The sequence below is a fragment of the Natator depressus genome, chromosome 12 (genome assembly GCF_965152275.1).
Source record: "Natator depressus isolate rNatDep1 chromosome 12, rNatDep2.hap1, whole genome shotgun sequence".
NCBI lineage: Eukaryota > Metazoa > Chordata > Testudines > Cheloniidae > Natator > Natator depressus.
The window spans coordinates 39620158-39641905 of NC_134245.1; the positions used below are offsets into that span (position 1 = coordinate 39620158).

Here is a 21748-nt window from a genome sequence, read left to right on the forward strand (position 1 = left end):
TTTCATTTTCTCATGTCCCGTTTCACAAAAATGAAAGGTGTCGCACTGACAGCTCTGCAAAGTGAAGTCTTTTAATTATCCACACAGCAGGCAGCAGTGCAAGCTTCCCCCATGCTACCTTCCCTCATCCAATAATGTGCTTCACACCTGACCTGGCGGGACCCCAATGGAGTGTGGTGGAGTACAGTTTCCATTCCTGGCCTTTCTAAAGAAATTGGATACAGAGTTGTGCCAGTGGTGATAGAGGTGCTGGTGCTGTGGACACTAAAATGAAACCCATCAGCTCGTTCACCAAGCAGCTGTCAGATGGTAATGCCTTTTTGCCTCTAGCAATCCAGGCTAGGGTTGAGTAAGTGAAGACCCCCCTGGCCGTTTACCAGAAAAGCTTAGGTTTTGGTCTTGCTTTATTTTCTCCCAGCGCACAGGTCGGTCAGCAGCTCTGACCTGACATATCAAACTGTGTATTTTGCAGGGTGCTCCTGGAGTATATTTCTCTGGATCTGGTGTTACCTTAATTATACCAGGGTTACAGTCTTTTGGAGGACGCGGCCAAGCGTCCCATGACTGGTCGAAAGAGAAGGTTCTGCTGCCTTCCCCAGGAGGGCAGGAGTTCGCTTTTTTCCCATGCCAGGCGACAGGTTGCTGGAAGTGCCAAGTGGCCCAGCTGGTGTCTGGTGTCCTCTGCAGCTGTCATTTCAAAGGCTGAGCCATCCACCAACCCACAAAATTATCCCAGCTAAGCTGGCTGCTGTCACTGCTAGACACACAGGCTGGTTGGCAACAGCTCTCTAATGGCCAACTCAGGCTATCTTCTCTCGTCATCTTTATTTCCCCCCATCAAAGGCTCCATACTAGACAGGAACTGCCTTGCCAACTCCAGAAGGTTGGGTGTGAGTCTTTGCAGTGCGCATCCGTGGTGATCTTGGAGGCATCGGAAAGGGTAGCTCGAGAGCAATGCATGACACCTGCCCTTGCAGGAAATGTGACACAAGCAGCAAGAGCCTTTTCTTCTTGCCAAGGAACCTCCCTCCCTACATTCATACTCAATGAACAGACTTCTCTGCAGACATGGATCAGCTGTGCAGCACACTGACAGGGAGACGCTGTCATGCTCACACTCGAAGGGCTCCTCAAATTATGTCCCAGAGAAACCATTCACGCTGCTGCACTGCTTCTGTGACTGGCTCCCACAGCAAGGAAGGCCGGGCCAGGCATTTCAGATGCACCATTAGATAAAAGGAAATCTATGAACACAGGTCACAAGAAATTAGAAGGCACGACTGATGGCATGGTGTAGGAGACTGCCCGTGATGCTAGGTGAGAGGCACCACAGGAAAAATGCTTGTCAAGCCAAGAGAGCTTGCTCTCCTCTGGAGAATTGAGGGCCAAGCTCAGCTGGCCCAGAGAGATACAAATAGTCTCCAACAGGGAAAGAATCCTACTATTGAAAGTGTGTTAACCACGTTTCCTCCTTGGGGGACGGTTAAGGAGAACAAATCTATAATAGATATATACGAACCTCTCTTCCAGAAGAGAGGATTACCTTTAGATTTGGCATTTTAATTTACAAAGTCTGAGAACTGTGAATAACTTTTGCCACCTCCTGAAGTAACTGTTCATCCCTCCTGTATTTATGTTTCCATGTAGCTCTGTATGTCAGAGCAGAACAGGGTATCCATCTTCCAGTCACGTCTCTGAACCTAGAAATCATCACAGTAGTGGAGCAGACAGTTAATCCATGTCAGACGCTCTTTGTTCAGGTTAGAGGAAGGGAATGTGGGACTAGTGGTGAGGAGTTAGGGCCATAAATTCTTATCCCTTCTCAGACATGTGGCACCTGTGTGATGCAGGCAACTCAGCCGTATTGCTGGGGGAAGAGCAGGGGCCTGGGCTTTCTGAGTAGCAAAAGTAAAACACCTAAGAGGAAACCCATTTTTGAATTCGGTTTACAGCATAAATAGCCCACGAAACTGGCTGCTGCAGCATGTTATTGAGGCAAATAATTTAACGAGTAAAAAACAAAAAAAGGATCTGAACAGAATAATAATTGCTTTAAACTAGGTGGTCCCAGTGGTCCCATATGGCCCTTGAATCTATAAATCTAGGTATGGTAAAAAATGCGAAGGTCATCAGCCTTTCTGCATCAGCAAGTAAGGTCATCTCCTTCAGGAAGTCATTTCCCTGCTGAGATGTTGTTTCACAATTGGCCAGATGCATTAAGGAGGTGTCTCCCTGTCTCTGGAAGAAGCTCCCATTGGCTGCCGTCAGGGTTCGGGTACCAAACTAGCTAGATGAGGGTTTTCAGTATGACAATTCATGTGTATCAATAACTATGCATAAACATCAATCCCGTCTGAGCTAGGAGGTGTTTACATAAGCTTAGAACTTTGTCCTCTCTCTGCTTCTCAGTTAAAGCAAGAGATACAGCAGATGGACTGAGAACATCATGGCTCACAATCAGAGGGAGTTCCAAAGGCACTCCCTGCCTCTCTGAGCCTTGTCACTGAGGAAGCTGTAGCTTAGGGGTGGAAATCTGAGGTGGCTATCACTATTGATGTATGAATATTTGTCACTGCTTTGGAGAATGCATTTGTTCTTCATTTGCTCTAGGTGACCCCCGGCTTAGATGGCAAAGAAGGGGAGCTTTTCGTTAAGGGGCCTACAGTATTTCGAGAATACTGGAATAGACCTGAAGAAACAAAAGAAGCTTTCACACCCGACAGCTGGTTCAAAACAGGTACTGTGCTGGTCCCACTAGGGTGTGCATGAACAGCAGGAGGGGAGGGGAAGTCGGTTTGTTCCACAGGGGTCTTCCTGCTGGCCGGTTCATGGAACAGTGCCAACACCAGTTTCAGTAGGGGGCACCCTGCAGATCTTTTCTCCTTCTCCCATCTGGCTGGAAGCAAGGCACAGCCACAGTGCCCAGCTGTGGGAAGAATGTGGTGGGTGGGTGGGCATATCACGCCATTTTTGGAGTATGTGGCTGAGTCCTTGGTTGTCTGGGTGTGGGCAGGCTCTCCCAGGTTGTGATTGTCTTCAGAAATAGAAGCTTGTCCAGATAGGCTCTTCAGTTTCGCTATTCCTGTACCAGTCAACACGCCCCACCCCTAAGCAACAGAGAGAGTTTTAGTCTGTATGCTTGCAAACCTGAGAAGCAGATAAATATGTATACATCTATTGAACTGAAACCTGAAAAACAGTAATTACTTAGCACTGTTCATAGGGGACTGATCCTACTTCCATTGAAAATGATGGCAAAACTTCCATTAACTTCAGTGGGGTTGGGCCCTTCATAATTACAACTTGCTTGGTTTACATAATCAGCAATGGCAAACCTGGCTGAGTATTTAAAACAATGGATTGTAGAATGAAGAACAAAGAAGATGCAGGAAATGCTGTAATAAGGACTGCAGGACATGGTCACGAATTTTTCAATGAAACCTTTAAAATGCCATGGGAAAGGTCAGTGTCAGCAAATTCAAAACTCAAAAAAATTTGGAATTGTGGAAGTGTTTTGGTTTGATGTTTTCGAAACAAATTCCAGTTTTCTAGTTCACAACAAACTTTTATTTGGAAATTAAGCTAATTATAGAAAAATAATTAGTTTTTAAACTGGTCAAAATTGAAACAAAACGTTTTCATTGACCCAAATGATTTTTTGGTTTTTGTTTTGGATTTTTGGCTCATGAGAATTGTTGAGATCTTGACTTTTTTCCCTGATTTGGGACAGGAAAAAATGTTGAAATCTCAAAAATGTTCATTGGACGGCAAAACTGTTTCACACCCAGCTCTACTATTCATTTTGTACTGGATACCAAGTTACAAGTGTCTCCGATGGCACCAATACAGTTTGCTTGCAGGTCCCATTCCTGCCATGATGGTATACTATTTCTGAGCAGGAAACAGAAACCCCTGCTCTAAAACAGGCTCTGATAGCAGCAATCTGATGAACAAAACCATGTAATGTCTAGGTTCAGCCCAAACCAGCACAGGTTGAATTTCAAACACTCATGCCCAGTCTCCCAGTCAGGCATTATTTCCCAGAACTGTTGGCGACTAACGTGCAGTAACAAATTCAAGAAAATGAGAAGCTGCTGACAATTCCTGAACAGAAAAGAAGTGATTTTTCTGTGAATAAACTCAGAATGTGCACAGCCAAAGCTCCGCACTCCTGGTGCCACGGAGCTGCACTCTGAATGTAGGTACAGTAAGAAAATAGCCCGGTCCCAAAGTGAGTCTCAGTGCAACGACACCACAGGACACCTTGTGAAGTTGTGTTTGGCATGTTAAATCGGCCAGGTAGTATCTCTGTATTGCTCTGTTCCCATTATCTCTATTAGTGGCAATGTGCTGTTTGAATTATAGACTAAAGTCACACACTATATTTGTCCTCTCTGTATCCAGCCTGATTGACCATTAATCTTGTGGGTGGCAAACCAGCTAGGGTTGTTTGGGTTGGGTTTAAATTTCCATATACCCAACCCGAACGCAACTAGAGCACTGCAAATCCGCAGATAGCAGTTTTATATCCGTGGACCGTCTTTGTGGATCGGATGCAGATACAAATTTTGTATTCGCACAGGGCTTTAAACATAACTAGGACTGGCTTTTCCATTTCCCCCCGGCTGCACGTCAGCTGTGCCATCTCTGGGCTGAGTTTCTGGTGCCCTCTTTGTGGCCCGTTTGCTTATTTTGTGTTGCATAAGAAAAGCTTTACTTTTTTAAACTTAATGATGGAGCTGCGACACCGCAAGTGTTGCCACTGATCTTGGTATCATGCCAGCAGCGGTGTTTCATGACACGGTGTCAGCAGGCACTGCAAAGTGCAGGGCAATCAGCTTTAGAAAAATTTTTAGTCAACGCTCCTGATGAATATTTCAAATGCAAAAGAATAGCATGCATTAATTATTGTAAAGAGATGTCTTTAGGAGAAAATGATTCTGAAATTCAGTTTAATTTCATTGTAATGTGCTGCAAACAGGAAGGGAGTATGTGTGTTTAATTGGCTCTCGGGGGTAAGGCCTGGAAGATGCCATGCCTTTGTCACAGGCCATTAGCGATACAGACTGCATAATGAGAGAGTACAATCAGCTCACAGCTGCCGGCTCCTACGGGGAGAGAATGATATTAAATAGAAATCAGTATAAATTAAACTTAACCCTTTCACTAGCCAAATTAAGTCTATCAGCCAGGAATACTGGGGGAAGTGAGAACAGCAGTGGGTGAGGGACGGGTCGGAGGGTGCCTGGGAGATTTTCCCGCTAGCAATCCACCAAGTCTGGCTTCATCTTTAATATTTTTGTGGCAATGTTGGCAGGAGCGGGGGGGATTTTTAGATTTTTTCTTTCTGTTTTCCCCAGCCCCATCTTTCTTGCATTTTTTTTCGTCAGACCTTTTCCCCCGTCCTTTGCAGATGTCATGCAGGCAGGCTTATTCCAGGGCTAGTGTGGCTCAAATAACCAGAGGTGCTATATCAGCAGTGAAACCATAGCCCCTCCTAGACCATCATGTTTGCTTATTGAAAATGAATATTTATTTTCATTCTGAAAGATTGAGAGCTCCCAATCCTTGAAAGAAGCCATTCAATAGAGCCAAAGCTTTTGTATGTTGTAGCTAGGTGGCTGTTACTGAGAGCGCTTTTAAGAATGAATTGAATGTGTTAACTGGAGTTCATTAACTTTGCAGTAGAGGGCATACTGCTAGAATGCAAATGAGATAAAATATAGCTACAGTACAGTGATCATTTACAGATAATGCACTAATATTTGTAAGTGTGTGCATGTGGACACAGCTCTTGGATGAGGGAAGATACTTCTGATTCTTCAGTTTCTGAACTGTTTTAACATCTCTCTAGCACTGATAAAAGCCCATTTTAGCATTAGCATGCTAAAACCCTAATCTGTGTCCCAGGTACCGCTATATGCAGATGTCTAGCGCGGATGAGGGACCCAGCCTAGTGTGATCGCAGGCTATTGACAAGGTTTTTCAAGCACTCTTCAAGGACATATGGAAGTGTGTGCTCAGCGGGAGTAGAAATGAGATGTGAGAAGAGTAAACTTGGAAACAGTGTGCAGTGCTATCACTCATAACTCCTGAGCTGTAATTTAGCATTCAGCTGATTGTTAATGACAATCCTAGAAACCAGCAGGTCCACAAATGAAGAATAATTACTGCAAGGGAAAGCACAGAGTGTCACTCTTGCTACACCTTGTGACGGGTCTATCCAAACAAAGGCACATCTTTGACATGTCTCTGTCTACACAATGAGGATGAGAGGAAGGGAGAAACATGCAACTGTCCATGGCTCTCATGACACTTGAGAGTGTAGTAAACAATAAAATAAAATCTGTGATGATGGTAGAACAAGGCAGAGAATGCAAATCCTGGGCTGATCTTCACACATGACAAGTGGCAACTGCAGAGTATTCAGAGAAGTGTGTCGTGTTTGATACAGTTACCAGATAACAGGCTTTGTGCACTCAGCTCCCATGCATCGCTATGCAAATTCAACCTTAAATCTCTCAAGATGGCCAGTCAAGTCTCATTGTTCTTGGAGAATCCAGCGGAGATAGAGAACTCTTGTGATCTAGCCTCCTAACTGATCTTGATTCAAAAAGCATAATGTCCCATATCAAAGGAAGTCGGAACTAGCCCCCATTCCCAATAGTTTCATTGTCAGGATGATATGGATGAAGCTGAGATGTAGAATTTGCAGAAATACAAACTCCCCTCTAGCCCTGTGCATTGTGTAATCCACCAGAGAGCAAGAATGGGGAAACAAATTCTCCTGGTTGATGTACATTGGAAACATTTCTTTATTTTCTAAAGTCCCGAGAGTTGGAATGCCTGCATGCTTGCTCAGATTCATCACTTCCAGGTTGTGTACAATATCAATGCTATTATCCTTCCCAAAAAAATCATCAGTGAAGGGCAACTGGCAACAATTTCATTCTTTTGTGCCCTCAAAAAAGGGTATACAGTCAGCTCTCCACCCCATTGTGTTCTTTATTAAGGCACCACCTAAACATAGGCACAGAAGAAGGAGCCTGGTTGTTCACTGATTTCTCTTGTTGTGATGGTGAAGGCTCTCATAGACTCACCTACAGGGACATGTGCTTTGCAGTGTCTTGCTATCAACCATCTCATGGAAGGATAGACCAATTTAATGTATTCAAAATTAATCCTTCAGGTTGAGTCTGCAAAAACTTTGGATTATTTTATCAAAAAGCTACTTCATCCCATAGGTTTCCATGTCAAGGTTGTTATTTGCCTGGTAGCTATTGGTCCCAAACCACTCATGGTAATTTGGAATCAAGAGGACTTCACTGTTGTAGTGTATGCCTACTAAACCATAACTTCCTCCCTACTACTTCATTCTCCATCAAGTCCTTCCAGCTGACACCATTGTTAGATGCACCACTCTCAGGCTGGATGATCCGCATTAGATAGGATTAGTGTTTTTAAAGCCCAATCCCATTTACTAAACATTCTTGAAAGGTGTAACAGCTCAGGACTTGCAGAACTACCTATTGCCGGCATCTGTCAAGCGACCATATGTTTCACTTTCTGCAGCTACAGGCTCACTCTTCAGGCAAATCAGTCTCTTCAGCTCTTCTGGGTGCTCCCAATTCCCTTCGCTTGCCTTGCCCAATACTCTCCTCCTTGTCTGGTCGGTGTCTCTGTAAATGTGTCTGCCGTATGTTTCTCAGGAAGCACAGGAGGAAAAACGAAAAAGAAAGCAGGGTTAATTCTTGCTTTGGTGGCCTGTTTTCCCTTTTTACCAAAAGCTCCTTTATGAAACTCCCTTCTTCCTCTCTGAAAGGAGAAGGTCTGGGTCACAGAATTACAGAAACATTGGGCTGGAAGGGATCTCAAGAGGTTTTCTAGTCCAGCTCCCTGCACTGAGGCAGGACCATGGAGTCTGCATTTCTCAAAAACATGCTGTGGGTTGAGGATGATCATTCCCTGTTTACAGAAGTGAAAACTGATGTTGCCGAGTGTGGCCACGAGCCCCCTAAAGCATTGCCTTTTTCACGCAAGGTACAGCTCCCTCCAGTGCTCCTGATGAAAGCTATACCAAGAAGGGGAAAGGAGCTCAACACAGCAGTAATACCTATGGTCCCTTATCCTTCTCCAAACAAGAGACAAGCTCATAGATTCATCATTCAAGAAATACATATCTACATCCTTCTTCAGATGTTCTCATTTTAAGAGGCAGGACAGAGACATCTAAAGTAATCAGTGTTTTAAAAAAAACCCTGCTGCTGGCAGTACTTCATGACATGCATAGTCCCACGATCCTTTGAGAAGAGTCTGAACTGTTGTTGTCATGTAGGTTATTTACTGCTACTGTCTTCCCCTTCATTTCATTAGATTTGCACCGGGGCCATTGTCTGTCTCTCTCACTCACTTTGGTTTGGGTGAATTTGATTATTTGTGTTGTGTTAATGCTATCAATAGAGCTACCTAGATCAAAGGCCTCCAGCCATTTCCAGAGACTGCTGGGTATCCACCTATTGTTATATACCTGAGCAGTGCTGAGTCTTAGCAGAGCGAGACAAATCCACAGGAAAAATATATAAGGTCCTCCCTCTCTTCTCAGTGTGATACCTTCACCGTGAGCTAGCCCAGCAGGACTGGGGAACGAGAGATAAACTCAGACCCAAATGTGCATCCCCTGCACCACCACAAAGCAATCCCCATGGATTGAAGAATATTGGTCTACAAATATTACCCTGGTCATTGCCAACATTATGTTCTTCTGTTTCCTCCTCCCTGCTCCTCTACTCATCCACCCAAGCTCTCTGGTACCTGTACAGGCTAAAAGCTGTTTACAGTGTCGTTGCCGAATAAGTGATGATCTTCATCAAGGCAGCCAATATGTAGTCCTGAGTAGTCCTCATTGGGGGACAGAAGGATTTGAGGGATTGTATGGATTCCAAAAGCAGTATAGTGCCCAAAGTCTTGTTGGTCTGACCCATGCATCCTTTCTCTGCTGTGCTATGGAACCCAGGGCTGCCTTGTCCTGAGGAATCTGGCAAAACAATGGCCTGAAATAGTGTGAGAGAGAAGATCGCAGAGCTGCATTGTCCCCAAGGGAAGGCTGGCTTCCAGTCAGATTTGCCCATACATCCAGAAAATTAGAATCTGGTGTATATGGGGAGATTTATTTTCAATTACAGGTTCAAGCAGACACATGAAATAGCGCTGGGTTTGAAGGTAGTGCATAAATCCTGCTGCAAATCCTTGTATCTCAGCTCCATATAATAAGATTTTATTGATTGCTATATTGGATCTGTCAGAATAAAACTCTCTTAATGCATGCATCAGGGCTGAGAAGATAGAAGGCTCGATGGTAGCAGAATCTGCTTCAAGAATCAGTGCACTTTGATTAATATGTCGTTAAGAAAGTAAGAGTTATTTAACCTGTTTGATGTGCATTTCAGAATGATGACTCATTTCTTTTAAGCTTCTTACTTTGAGCTTATTAAAAAAAACAACAGCCCTTGTAGCTGTTTTTCATGTTACTGAATCTTGTTATAGCATTCAGAGTTCTTGCCAGATCCCTTTACAGTGGTCATGAAACCCCCATTCCGCTATCAAATACATTTCATGTAGGCCAAAAGGCCTCTTCGAAACACACCCCTAAAGTCCTTCCATTTAGGGCTTTAGAAGAGAGGGGACATCCGAGAATAGCTTTCTCTTTATTTTTGGGTAGGAAAATCCCCCCAGACATTCCACAGTGGAAAGGGGGGATCAGAGAAATGATGGAGAAACAGATTGAGAGTAAAACGTAATCGGAGAAAGTAAGAAGTACCATCAAATCTGGGATGCTTCTGCCTTTTCAAACTAAAGGCAGCCTTGCTGAGTCTGGGCAATGAGCAGGCTGTTTGCACGTGTTCTCACTGAGCGTGCAATGCTTCCAGTTTGGGCTTCTCCATCACCTCATAGGAACTGCAACAAATCGTAGGGATCTCAGCTCACTCGTGACAATTGTGTAAAGTGATAACACTCACAAGTCCCTCCAGAGAAACCCCAGGTTCTTTGCTATTGATACACATCTCATCTTGAGTGTAGGGGCCCCGTGATTTTCTGAAGCAGACCTTAGTACTACATCTCTCAAGCATCTTCTTGTACTTGCCCTTCTTGTGCAAACTTGGTTAAGCACTGTTGTAAGTATACAGTAGGGACACAGGCCACTGGGTCACAGTCTGAATTATTTTCTCTGTAACTTTGGTTTGAGGCTCTTCTGTCTATGATTCAGTCCAGCCAGTGGCTCAGTGTAGGAGCATTTAGGGAAACAGTTCTTGACACAACTAAATTACTAGCCAAGATGGCTTAAGTTGGTCACGTGGGAGAAAAGGGACAAGCTGGGACTCCCAGTGGCATTCGAACACCTCTTTAAAACTTCTGAAAGGCCCAACAAAGCCAGTCAGAGGTTTCCTTTGATTTCCATGGCTTGATGATTTTAACCCAGCCAACCCATGAAGTTTGCCATCCCCACCCCAAATTTACCATGACAAATTGACACCCCTTATACTGATGAATAAGGCAAAGCCTGCTGCTACCATCCAGCCCAAAGATATCTAGTATCTGTGTGAATTATCTTGGACAAAGGGGCAAACCTTTTATAGCACCTTGGTTTTTTCAGCTGGGCTCAGTCTGAATATGCTTCCATTCCCCCTTTGACATGATCTGACTCATCATGTCACCAAGCACAAAATGGGATAGCAACATGACACTGAGCAGCCCGCAATGTGTTTCCCTTGGCATAGACTTTCCTTGGCATTCTCCCTATCTCTAGAGATAAGCAGGTGTTTCCCAGTCAATGAAATCATTTATGTTTGTGGGCGTAACACTGACACCTGAAACGGAAAACGTGTTAGCCTGATCAAAGCAGTTTATAAATAGACATGCATCTAATTAGCATCCTAATATGCAATTTTTCTGTTTGTTTGCAATGTCTCTCCTAGTCATAAATTCAGCTAATACAAATTCTATTTTTAAAAAATTATTGCTTAATTATAATCTGTTGCAGATGTTGTGAGTGACTTACCGGTTTGGTGAGCCCCCAGGATGAGGTATTGGCTCCCTCTGAGGTTGGGATGGGGAGTTTCTTTTTCTGCTAGTTACACTATTAAAGCTCACAAACCAGGCATTGTGAATATGGGGCACTGTGCCTAGAGGTGTCTGACTTGAAATAAAGCCCAGTTTGTGGCCTTTCCCTGGGCTGAGCTAAAATACAGTGAATTAGCGATATGGACTCATATTCATTTAGGATCATGTTGAGACAACCAGACCCACTTCACTTGTGAGCCTCTCTTAATTTGAACCCAGGGCTGCAGAGGTGGAAAGCTAGTGCACTCACGCACCAAGAAAACAGCCACACCCGAAGCACAGCTATGTCTGATGGTTTTAAGCAGGACATCAGACTGAATCTTCCTGGTGTGCAGACAGAAGGCCAGCTTCATTCCCAGTGTCTCTTCAGAGAGCTCAGTGGAGTCACACCCGGAATAAGGTGAGCCTGTGCTTCCAGCCAGCCCTTATCACAGAGTTGCCATCTTTAAGATAAAAAAGTATAAAGATGTCATGGTGGCTAACGTGCTAACTTTTCCGACCTCGTCATTAAAAAGGAGAGTGTGGTTCAGATGACTAGGAATTTCCAAAGTTGTGTACTAGGTTAAGAGATTCCTTATGGCCTTGAAATGGTTTTTGGTTTCCTACCAGTACAGATGCTGCTTCCAGGAGAGAATTCCCTTTTCTTTCTTACTGCTATGAGTTAGTTCCTCCTGGTTGGAAGGTTTGACCGTGCTCTAAAGAAATAACGTTTCAGGGTTTTCTGATGGCTGCCAAGTCTTAGGTGCACTGGGATGTAGCAAACCTGAATCTCTGTGTTTCCTTAACTGGATGTGTAAGTCACCACTGTATGAAGTCAAGGGAGTTGCTCCAGATTTACATCGCTGTCAGTGAGAGCAGGATTGGGCCCAGTGTCTGTGTACGGCTCTAAAAAGCTAATCTCTAATTGCATCGCACGCTCTGGATGGTGCAGATTTGATTTTACCAGAGCGCTATGGATTTAGGATTCAGTTTTCAGAAGTGCTGTGCAATCAGAGCTCCAGCTGGAGTCGATGGAGCGGCAGGTGCTTGGCACCTCTGAAAACCAGGCTCTTGGCTGTCAGTTCTGGTTTCCTGGTTTCTTTCGCAGTTTTTGGCGTATCAGTCCAGCTCTCTGAGTCAGGGCATAGTTCATTCAGGTTTCAGGTGTTGGTAGCGACTTTTCCTTCCTTCCCAGGGCAGGAGTGCAGGGTCCCCTCCACAGTTACACTTTACAGTCGACCAGTCGCGTCTTGTAGGCCAGGTGGAAGTGCCGCTGACAGGAATGACAAGTCAGCAGCGGGAGTTAAGGGGAGACATGAATTTGAGTGGGAGAGCGAGTGGGCTGACACGAGGAGCTGGGCCTACCAATCACCTTTCTGCTTGTACTAAGTAGACGTTGCTGTTGGATTGTTGATTAGACCTTCTTTCTTGTGGGTACGTATTGCTGTTCTGCATAGACAGCACCTCTGTGCCTACCCAGAAGCAGGAGCTGCTCTCTCACAGGGAAGGATCAGTAGCAAGTAATCTGACAAAATACCTGAGTAACATTAGTGGGAGCAAAAGGGATAAAATGCTGGTCCCATTGAAATCAATGGCAGAGTTCCCATTATCTTCAGTGGGGTCATCATAGTTTCTAGCGGGGCTGTACCAGCTCTTCTTCAGGACTGCAAAATATATGCGGAGTGTACTGTGATGTACCCAGTTGGGTACAGCAGAGCAGTAGAAGGCCAATATACTGGCCACTGGATAAGCAGTTTTCTGTTCCCTGACTGACCAGAGCAGGGGCTGCTCCAGGCTAATGAGAACACCTGACTCCAATTAACCTGCAAAGAGTCAGGTGAGGCCCTTAAGCTAATGTGAACACCTGACTCTAATTAAGGCCCCTCTGATACTATAAAAGGGTTCACTCCGGTCAGGCCGAGGGGAGCCAGAGGAGAGGAAGTGCGGCTGAAGGGCTGGGTAATGAAGACAACCTCAAGCCACTGGAAAGGGACCCCTAAGGTAAGGGTGAAGAAGGCGTTGAGAGAGAAGCAGGAGAGCTGTGGGGAAGTGGCCCAGGGAAATGTAGCAACTCTGGCAGTGAAAGGTCGGCTGCCAACAGCTGCTGCCATTAGGGTCCCTGGGCCGGAACCCGGGGTAGAGGGCAGGCCTGGGTTCCTCCCAACTCGCCACTACAGAAACACCTCCTGGGAGGGGAAGAAAGGCCCCTGTCAGGACAGGAAGCTAAACTGTTCGGGAATAAGCCCATAGGGACAACAGAGACTGTGGGAGTTCTCTCACCAACCTCCTTGCTGGCTTACAATGAAAAGGGCTCAGTAGACTGTAACCCTGGCCCTAGAGAGAGAAGGGCTACGTGGAGGGTCGCAGTGAGCCTCTGAGGCTAGCATAAACCACCTGGAAGCGCAGGACCCACGGGGACAAGGTTGGAGCTCTGCCACAGTACGTTTCCCAGACCTGAAGAAGAGCTCTGTGTGAGCTCAAAAGCTTGTCTCTCTTGCCAACAGAAGTTGGTCCAATAAAGAATATTACCTCATCCACCCTCTGTAATATCCTGGCACCAACATGGCTACTACAACACTGCCTTTGTAATAGCTTCGTTTTCTAGATGGTGGAGGCTGACGGACTCGCTACCATAAGTGCCACCATTCCTGCTTGGCAAGACATCTGCAAGAGGTTGTGCTGCTGCCTTTGGATTTGATGACGCTGCGGGTTCACGTCCCAGCTGCCAGGCAGGTTCCTCCCCCTTGTTGGAATCCTTTGCACATAACCTCACAAGGGGAGCGTAACTTAAATCAGCACATCAATGGGAAAGGTTACTGTGGCATTTCTAGGAACCTCCAGTCTTCTGTAAATGGATGGCTGATGGTGATTATTTTCAAACACTAGATCTCATTATTGCAGGAGATGCCCTATTCAAGAGTAAATTGATTTAAATCCTACCTTCCTTCTTCGTTTCTCTTTCAGTCTGTTTTTCTTCTGCTTCTTTTGTGTCTTCCTCTTCCTCCCTGTCTTCTTACTGTTGCTTGAGGCAATCCAGTGGTGCCCACCCATCTGTTTAGCTTGCTGGACAGTTTTTCAGCATTTTGATTTACATAATCCAGCCTACTTGTAAGTGGAGCACAAAAGCAAGGTGGTGGAATTGCACAAACTGATTACAGCTCATAGGACAAATCAGTGAATTATATTGACCTTATTTCTCTCCTTTCCCCGGTATATGGAAGTAATGTCTTGTTTTTAACGGACATAATCCAAGACCAAATGTCTTTAAGTGGTTACACTTTTGTGTTGTGTTTGTAGAGCAGGCTGACGATAATGCTTGAAAAGGAGCCAAATGCCTCTAACTTTTAAGAGGCTCCCTCTCGCAATCCTTCCCATCCGCTCTCTAATCCTGCACAGATAACATCATAGGAAGTGATAGCTCCAGGCTCTTTACGTTCAACAGAGCCATCCCCGTGGGTTTCAGTCAAGACAATTGAGAACATATTTACTCACAACTAATGGTATTATGCTGTAAGCAAAAATATAAGGGGCTCCTGTATATTTAAACAAACAGTTTATGCTAGAAATCTTTCACCAGTTCCCCCCCATCAGCATTCTCCCACCACTGTCTCAACGGCTTATTTAATTATCTGTCTTACAAGAGACAAGGGCATGCCACTGCACTGGGAAGAAGAGGTATTGCTCTCTTTAGCTAAAGTGTAACTGATCCCTCCGCTGTTCTGCAAAGGGCAGGAGCAGAGCAAAGGTTTTTATTCTAATGTTTTTATCATTAGTTATTATTTTTAGCAATTCACACACGATAGCCAAGCTCTTCAAAGTGCTGAGTGACAGACACGCTCTGCTACTCTGCCACACCTTGGAGCGTTTACTTATTTATTACTCTTGGAGTTTTCTTTTTCATCTTGTCATCTGCAGGGATTTCTATAAATATTTAAATGCAAATTTTTACTTACCCAGCTTCTTTTCTGGCTTGTCCTTTGGGCAAACCCATCTGCAGTCATTCTGGCTGTGAGCAGCAAGGAGGCTCAGCCTGCTTGTGTCATGTCAGTCACCCATGAGTTCCTGTTAATGATGAGTGAACCTACAGAGGCTTGGCTGTTTGGTTCAGAGAAGCATCCAAAGGTTTGGCTGCTTATCTGTTCCAGTCCATTATGGTGATATGGTGCCTTTCATAGCAATCTGTGCTTCCTTAGTCTAGATATTGGAAGTCTTCTGTAGCCTGAAATTGCGTCATATCTCACTAGTGGATATCAAGAAGGCTGTTAGGGCATGTAAGTGAGGAGACAAGGGTTACTGTGCCTTCAGTTATTAAGGCAGCATCCACAACATGCTTGGGACTGTCCAAGCATATAGATTAACACCATTCCTCCCCAATGGAGAGTCCGTGAAAACAAGTGACGAAGTATAGGGGAGAAAGATAATACATATATGCTGATGAAACCCATGTGAACTTTGGTATGCTGCTGTCACCCAACTCTGTGTCTCCCTCTCCTGGGACCCTGGGGGAGCAGCTGAGTCCCTTTCCCAGCCTGGAAAGGGGAACTGGAGCATGCTGAGGGCTAGCTAGTTGAGCATCAGCCCAGATGAGATTCAGGTAGTGTTGAAGGAGGGAAGCAGAAGATGTGCCTGGCGTTATATCTTCCCTTTTGATTGAGGTTTTGTGCCTGCCATTCATTATTGTATTCTGGTAGCACATAGCAGCTCCAATCAGGATGTGCTGGGTGCCGTGTGAATGCCCAGAAAGGCACAGGGGCTTGCCCCAAAGAGCTTATACTTGAATTGGAAACAAGATACAACTTCCTTGCTAAGTGCAGATGAGAAAAAGCTATGCTGGCCTCTGCTTGTACCTGATTGTTTATCTCCTGGGCTGGGCCAGGGGGTTGTGATGTTTTCTCTCAGATGAGGACCTCTCTCCAAGCATCCACACCTTTACATGGTGAGATTGCTGCAGTGTGCTCTGCACAGGGCTCCACCTCAGATCCATTCTGAGGCTGAAGCTGGGGCAGTATGCAACAGCCTGATCCCTCATCAGGGTTTCCTGTGAGCACATGACACGTGTTCTGTGATTCCCATTGGCTACCTGTTGGCTTCTGAGTGAAGTTTGAGAAGTTAAATGTCCTGGTACTTTTCCACCTGAGAGTCTGCATCTCTTCTCATTCTATACTGCCATTGGTGTGATAGGTGGAGGGACTTGAGCGAGAATGCCTTGGTTAAAATGGTGGGGCAAGAGGTTCTGTGCAAGGGGCTGTTCTTTGTAGATGAATCCCCCTCCCTCCACCTCTTTGTCTGAAATAGCCCAAATCCGTTGGCTGCTAGGACACGCTGCAGAACCCCTCTGTTCAGATGGGTTCGTGAGGACTGCATGAGGGTTGCTGAGAGAGGATGCGGGATAACACTTCCCACTGTCAGTTAGTTTTGGCTCTGTGCATGAAGCTGATGCTACTAGAACTATTCGTTTGTACTGAGTGTGATTGTAAAGATCTGTCAAAGGCACCTGGAGCACAGGGCCGGGACTTCTCAGTGATGTACATACACGCCTCAGACTAAATGAAGAATATCAGCTAGTCATGTCCGGTGGAGATGGAACAAGAGCATGATGCAGTGTGGTATGATGATCTTGTTCCTGTCCACGCAGCTCACGTCAAACCAGGAAGCTGTGTCTATGACATAAGCTGAACAGCTGACCTGTTACTGTTGTACACCCTGGCATTGCATACACTGTGATATGCAGGTGCTGAAGTGGATGTTTAATACCTGCTACAGTGGTTGGCAAGAACATACGTCATCTCTTTTGACCCATCTGCAGACTGCACAGCACATCCTTCTGTGGGAAATGGAGGGACTTTATAAGGCAAAGTCCTGCATGGTGACCTAGACATGCAAGTAGCATGGCTGCTCTTGGACCTCCAGCTGCTGTCTGCCTGCAGGATCAATCGGTCTTTGGAATGGATGGAATCTCTTCTAGAAATATTGATTATTTAGGAGCTGCCAAAGAAGCAGAAAGCATTGGATAAAGTTGGACAACTATTTGTTTGCTTTTCTGAGCAAGGACTATGGGGCTGGTACAGCCTAGAGGTCTGCTTTCACCTTATTTTAAAGCCTGACCCAAATGGAACAGTGACGTGGAGTATGGTAATGCAATACAACGTAACGTCATAACACAAATGTCTCACCGGTAGGAAGCCCTTACAAGAGGGTGGGAGAGAAGATGGCTGTCAGGCAGGGCTGGTAGGAAGTGCTGGAGTGGGGGAGTCTCCCAGGATAAATGTTGGCAGCTCCATTACTTGGGGGCATTCCAGGCCTCATTTTCAAAAAGGTAAAAGCCCACGGTTGTGCTCCGAAAGTGTGTGTGCAGTTGCAGACCTAATTTGTACATGGTTACTGCAGTTGCATACCCGGAGCTGGTGATTGCACCTTGAAATGGCCACTGTGACCCATAACTGACCCTTTGTCCATGTTTATACCCAGTTTGCCCTTGTAATTTTAATGCAAATTAGATGGAAAATTACATGCATATTTTTGTGTGAGGCCGTGGGCAGATTCTGGCCATTTAAAAATCAGGCCCTTAAAACGAGACTGGTCAGCGTACTAGAGGGTATATCCTGGGGCAGTCCTGCACCAGGCTGGGAATTAGGTGACCCAATAGGGTTTTCCCTTTCGTTCTTTAAGCTAAGCCTCTATTGGACAACGAGAGCTGCGGTGTTGTTTAAAAGAGAGGAGAATATCAGTTTGGACCCTGGGCTTTTCCATGCTTGTTCATTCCACTGGTCTTTCTAGTCTGACATCCTGCAGTGCCAGCCACAGCTGATTCTTCCAAGGAAGGCAAGAAACCCCTTTAATGCACCTGGCAAATAGACCTGCAGGCCAGGACTGGGTGCAGAGGCATTGCTGGGAGCCGTTGGGACGCAGAGAGGGTGAGGTGCTGTTGATCAAAAATCAAGGTTGAGGTTCAGAGGCTGAACCATGAGACGAGTGAGGCGAGGACAGGAATCTGTGTGAGTATTACCGCTCAGCATTGAGGGGTATTACCACTGCTCTGGGACAGAGTAAAGCTTGTGCAGAGCAAGAGTATCTAACATATTGACACAATGAAAAATGAAACATTAAAGGGTCATGAGACATTCTGCCCTGTAAGGAAACAGCCTAGGTAGATGCTAGCGACAGGAGTTCTGGCGCAGGTTCTTTTCATCCTGCTGACAAGAGGCTCAGGGAGGCTTTTTCTAACCTAGACTTGAGCCATAAAGACAGTGGGGATTGTTGCTTCATAATAAAGAATGAGGAGTAGCTGTGCTCATCCCAGTCCAGTAGTGAACCTCCACTAGCTAAAAGCAAGGAGAGTGGGGAGGGCAGCTTGGTATTCGTCATTTGCAATCTGAATTGTCTTTTCAGAAGCCCCTTGCCTCCCAGATACTTAGAGGAGCTCCCAACGTGTCTCCTTCACTGCTGCATCTCTGGTTTCCTCAGCTCAGCTGAATTGCTCATTCCAGCAAGGAGTGGCTTATTAGCACAGCTCTCTGTAAGATGCCCTTGAGTGGGGTTTTTTTTTCCAGGTGTAAACGCCAGAGGGAGGCTATACCAATGCCTTGCATTCTTTCATCTCAGCAGGGTTTTGCCCTTTCTCGCAGCTTGGCTCTGACAGCAGGCTCTGAGCTGCTGTGCATGGAATACAAACAGGCTTCCAAGTTCAAAGCATGACAAGAATTCCATTCCAGGCTGGAGGCGTTTTTTTTTTAATGCTGGGTGCTCCGGGGGTCTCCGGGAGAAGTTTTGAGAGCCGAGTTGGGTTGCTTAACTCCTTCTTTACCAAGAGTTCCTGGTCAGACCCGACAGCTTTCACAAACAGGGGGGAGAGGAAAGCAAGATGTTCAGATTAAAACTGTGTTATGATTCTGGTCCACCTGATGGGGTGGGTGGGGCGGGGGGAGCCAAACGCAGTGAAACATTTGCATCTTTACCTCTCTTAAAATTAGCCATTAGGGCACTTGGAGGGTCTGTTCTCTGCTTGGTGAACGCACAGCGGCTGCCATTAGTGTTAATGGGAGTTAGGCACGCGCACTGAGCAGCAAGGGTGCCCCTAAGCTACAAATCTACTTGGCAATTTTATTATGTAAATAAATGGTGCTTGCACATACACCTGCTGCTGCTGCTCGTGGTAATGTTCATGGCAAGATATGTAAACAAACAGCTATTCCCTTCCAATGGATTTATTTCCTTTCTTCTGAGCTATTAAATTACCTCCGGATTCTATGCAGGTACAGATCTGTAGCGGTGTAAAGATTGCACTCTGCCTCGATAGACTCTGACCCACAAAGCATGACAGCTGGCTATTATTTTCAGATATTGTTTGAGGGTTTTTTAGTCACCTGTATTATCCTTAATGTATTGGCTTCTTGGGACACCTGCACCTGCTACAGGACTTTAACTGCTAGAGGTCAGATTCTGCTCCAAGTCAGTAGCAACTCTCTCATTAACTCTGCTGGGAGCCGGGTCAAATCTGAAGTGGGTCATTGGAAAACTAGAACCTGCTCATGTAATCCAGCCCCCCCCCCGCCTCAGAAATCTGGCTTAATTTACCTTAACCAAGGATGAAATTTGCCCCTTAACATAGGGTGTAAATGGGGCTTCAGTGATACATAAAGCCTGGTGTGGGCTCTATGCTCGAGGGTGAATTTCACCCTGAATTTTGTCCTCCCCTGCCTCCAGTACAAAGGATCATGTGAGGCTCCTCAGGTTCTCTAATGCTGTTCAGTTATTGATGGGACCTACACGGAAAGCAGCCAGCTCCTCTGAAAAATGATGTGCCCATTTCCTAACCATAGAAATGGCTCTCTTAGCTGTAGCTGTCACTCCAGCTCTCACATCTCTCTGCCATTCTGTGGGTACAGTGGAGTTCTTTGGCAGTCAAATGGATTGCCTCTAAGGACATCTGCTGCCAGTGGGACCACTAAGGCACTATTTCTTTGCCGTCAGAGTCCCAAGATATATGCAACATCCATATTGTACATTTCATGTCTCCCCCTTGGGCTTCTGTACTCAAGAAGTGAGATGTCTGCATATTCACCCTGTGCAAATCTAGTCCCAGGCGGCTCTGTTGGGAAGGTGAGAGGCACCGTGTGAAGGCTCCTCCACATCGCTCCGTTGGTGTCCCAGGAAAGGGGAGCCCGGGAAGGTCGGGGGAGGGGAATCGGATTCCTTATGAATAATTTGTACATTATTAATATGCATGTGTTTTTTAAAGAAGTTTCCAACTCTCCTTCTCTGTCGCTGTTTCTCCTCTCAGCAGCCTTTGATGCTTTATTAATGATCACAGTGGAAACCAGTCAGACACGATCCCTCAGTGGACAGGAATGCCAATGGAGCCTTTGAACACATTGGCTCCTAATGCAAAAGCCAAATGGTTATTGGGGCCATTGCATTCAGAGAAGTCATCCTGCAAATCTGTGTGAACAAGTTTCACTCCTCATAGCCGGGGACAAATCCCAGAGAGGGTCCTCAGAGGCAGCACCTGGCTTTTGTGAGGGATTTGTGGGGTAGCAGGTCCTTGGCACCACATTGCCCTGTGCTCTGTGGTCACTTTACAGAGCATACACTCAGTCAGCATGTGGTAGGAGCTGTCCAAAGAGCAGGGTTCAGAAAGAGATTTCTGGCTTTACAGCCCATGCCAGTGGGGATTGAGCTCAGAGGACAGGGACACTTATGACCCAATAGGCATCTATGGAATCTGGGGTGTTGGGTGTTGCTGCTAATTAACAACAAAGCAGGAAGGATGCGAGCCTTGTGTTGCAAAAAAATGTGGCCATGACAGTAGCAGCGAAATGAGCTGAGAGAAGCTGACGAGCGGCAGTGGAGGATCAGGTAGAAGATAGGAAGTGGAAACAGACAAGCAAAGCTGGTTTCTGATATGTAAATGTCAGGCACTCTGAATATAGTGTTGGGGGGTTCCCTGTAACTGTAAGAAGTTACATTGTCTCATTTCAGCATGTCTGATCCTGTGGCCCCAGTACATGCTCAGGGCACGCTGGCGTCACTGGGAATCCTGTGTACATGAGGGTCTGCCCAGCTTTGTTAAACAGAGCAGGCCGCAATAGTGAAATACACTTAGAAGAAAACAATCTCCTCCTCTCCATTAACAGACAGAATGGACTCTCCCAGGGTATCTGAGAGACACTGAGCAGTCCATGCAGGTAGCTAGGACTTACTGTTTCTGAGTGCATCCTTGTGCAGATTTTCCATGGTCATCCCAGCTGTAAGACTGGGCTGCAAGTTATTTGGAGCTGCAGCTCTCCTGTTGTGCACAGGAAAGATGCCACTAGCATGCGTTTGACATCTTTGGTAATGTTCTTGTCCTAGGCCTTGTCCCCTGAGGCTGCAGGAATGTTCAAGAGAGGATTCCTAGATTCAAAGGCCAGAAGGGATTACTGTGGGGTGGGAGGGATAGCTCAGTGGTTTGAGCATTGGCCTGCTAAACCCAGGGTTGTGAGTTCAATCCTTGAGGGGGCCATTTAGGGATCTGGGGCAAAACTTGGGGATTGGTCCTGCTTTGAGCAGGGGGTTGGACTAGATGACCTCCTGAGGTCCCTTCCAACCCTGATATTCTGTGATTCTATGACTGTGATCATCTACTCTGACCTGCAGAGCACAGGCCAGAGAC

The 21748-nt window shown here is 45.9% G+C and overlaps 1 protein-coding gene across 1 annotated transcript in view; it reads left to right on the forward strand.

Annotated features, from left to right (window-relative positions):
* Positions 1-21748, forward strand: part of ACSF3 (acyl-CoA synthetase family member 3) — a 100860-nt gene that overhangs the window by 53431 nt on the left and 25681 nt on the right. The window contains exon 7 of the mRNA XM_074968949.1: positions 2611-2737. Within this exon, the coding sequence (XP_074825050.1) occupies positions 2611-2737 (127 nt within the window). The remainder of the gene's footprint in view (positions 1-2610; positions 2738-21748) is intronic.